Genomic DNA, 2,457 nt, shown 5'->3' on the forward strand with positions numbered 1-2,457 from the left:
GGGCGTGGCCACTGCCGGGAGGCCGGGCTCGAAGGAGTTAAGCGGAGGCCCGGCCCAACCCCGCCCCCCGGCAGGCCGCGGAGCCTGAGCCCCAGCGGCGAAGCAGATCAGCCCCAGCCCGCCCGCCCGCCTCCGCCTGTGGGGAGCCCGCCCGCCCACCGGCACCCGGGAGCGCCACCGCCACTGCCACCGCCGGGCCCAGACGCAGGCCCAGGCCCTGCGCAAAGCGGAGTGGCGTCCAGCCGGGCCCGGCAAGCCGGTGGGGCGGGGGCGGGCCCGGGATCTCTAACCGATCGTCCATTCTCAGGGCGGGAGCGGGAGTTTGGCCACCCAGGATAGGGCTCGGCCCGCGCCCACGGCAAGTGTGGCCTGCGCGGGCCCTGGGGACCCTGCCATGTGAGGCAAACCAGGCTGGGGGCCCGGCCATGGCCGGAGAGCGGCCCCCACTGCGGGGCCCGGGGCCCGGGCCCGGAGAAACGCCGGGGGAGGGTCCCCCGGGGCCGGGGGGCGCGGGTGGAGGCCCAGGCCGGGGCCGGCCCTCCTCCTACCGGGCTCTCCGCAGCGCTGTGTCCAGCCTGGCACGGGTGGACGATTTCCACTGCGCGGAGAAGATCGGGGCCGGCTTCTTCTCTGAGGTCTACAAGGTAGGACGCGCGCGGAGAGGGCGGAGGGGCGGGGCCGAGCAGGAGACTGAACCCAGGGGCATCGGGCCCGCACTCGGGTGACCCCCCCTGGTCTGTCCGTAACTCACCTACTCCGGTGGCCCTCTAGGTCCGGCACCGACAGTCAGGGCAAGTCATGGTGCTGAAGATGAACAGGCTTCCCAGTAACCGGGGAAACACGCTGCGGGAGGTGCAACTGATGAACCGACTCCGGCATCCCAACATCCTGAGGTCAGCAACCCCAATCGCTTGCTGGGGGGTAATGGAAGGGAAAAGGAAAGATCCCGCAGGTAAAGTGGAAACAGGCCCTAACAGCCCTACTCTTTTATCTTTTCCCAGATTCATGGGGGTCTGTGTGCATCAAGGGCAGCTGCACGCTCTCACAGAGGTGAGAATGGGTCAGGAATGGGGAACACCTTATCCCAAGGAGAGTAGGAGTCAGTGGAACAAGCAGGTTCATAATGGTTTAAGGAGAGGCAGCAGGACCTCCTTTCAGGGGCAGTCTCTTTGCCCTTTGGGCAAAGCCCATACAAGAGGTTTCAACTGGCGCCATCCCTACATCCCCTGGAACAGTGATGTACAATAGAACTTTCTGCAGTGATGGAAATGTTTTATATCTGTATTGTGCAATACAGTAGCCACTAACCATGTGGCTAGGGAGCATTTGAAATGTAGCTAATGTAACTGAGCAACTAAATGTTTCATTTAACTTAAATGATTTAAATTTAAATAGCTCATGTAACTAATGGCTACTATATTGGACAGGGCAATCTAGAACATGAATGGGGGCCCTACAGTGATATGTTGCCTAAATTATAAGTGAGGGACCTAGAGCACAGGCTGAAACCGTAACATTTATTCTCCTTCCCTGCCCCCCATGACCTAGTACATGAATGGAGGAACCTTGGAACAGCTGCTCAGTTCTTCTGAACCCTTATCCTGGCCTACCAGGCTCCACCTAGCTCTGGACATTGCCCGTGGCCTGAGATACCTGCATGCCAAAGGTGTATTTCACCGAGACCTCACATCTAAGGTAGGCTGACCAATTAGTTTGGATGGAGGCATTAAGGGAGTTTTGAGACTTAAGTTATAACTGGCCCATGGCTATTGGAACGTGTATAATAGATATATTCAGATATTGGAATATATATTAGGCATTTGAGCAAGACATTGGAGAATATTGGGGGGCTGGGGATGAGGGCCACCACTCGTCTGTCAATTTGTCGTACTTTGGTGGCTTGTGAGTTGCTATGATTCTGAAAGCTATGCCACCGGTATTTTAAATAACCAGCAGGGTCACCCATGGTGGACAGGTTTCAGATGAGCTTCCAGACAAAGACACACTAGGAAGAAAGAGTGATGAACTACTTCTGAATATTTAGTCACTGAAAACCTTATGAGTAGCAGAGAAACACTGTCAGATACAGTGCTGGAAAATAAGCCCTTCAGGTTGGACAACACTCAAAATGCAACTGAGGAAGAGCTGCCTCCTCAAAGTAGACTTGATCGTGATGACACAAATGGAGTAAAGCCCACGGAACCTTCATTTGCTGATGGGGCACAACTCAAAATGAAGAGAAACAGCTCTAAACATCCGTTGAAAATCGAAACATGGAATGTATGAAGTATGAACCAGGGAAAATTGGAAGTTGTCAGAAATGAAATGGAATGCATATACATCGATATCTTAGGCATTAGTGAGCTGAAATGGACTGCTATTGGCCATTTTGAATCTGATGACCACATGGTTTACTATGCCGGAAATGACAAATTGAAGAGGAATGGTGTTGCATTC

At 54.9% G+C, this 2,457-nt stretch overlaps 1 protein-coding gene across 1 annotated transcript in view; it reads left to right on the forward strand.

The window, feature by feature from the left end:
* Window positions 1-425: 425 nt before the first annotated feature.
* TESK1 (testis-specific kinase 1) overlaps window positions 426-2,457 on the forward strand; it is a 7,627-nt gene continuing 5,595 nt past the window's right edge. Inside the window, exons 1-4 of the mRNA XM_006863077.1 lie at window positions 426-644; window positions 772-893; window positions 1,002-1,050; window positions 1,549-1,695. Coding sequence (XP_006863139.1) covers window positions 426-644; window positions 772-893; window positions 1,002-1,050; window positions 1,549-1,695 — 537 coding nt within the window. The remainder of the gene's footprint in view (window positions 645-771; window positions 894-1,001; window positions 1,051-1,548; window positions 1,696-2,457) is intronic.

The sequence above is a fragment of the Chrysochloris asiatica genome, unplaced genomic scaffold (genome assembly GCF_000296735.1).
Source record: "Chrysochloris asiatica unplaced genomic scaffold, ChrAsi1.0 scaffold00053, whole genome shotgun sequence".
Taxonomy (NCBI): domain Eukaryota; kingdom Metazoa; phylum Chordata; class Mammalia; order Afrosoricida; family Chrysochloridae; genus Chrysochloris; species Chrysochloris asiatica.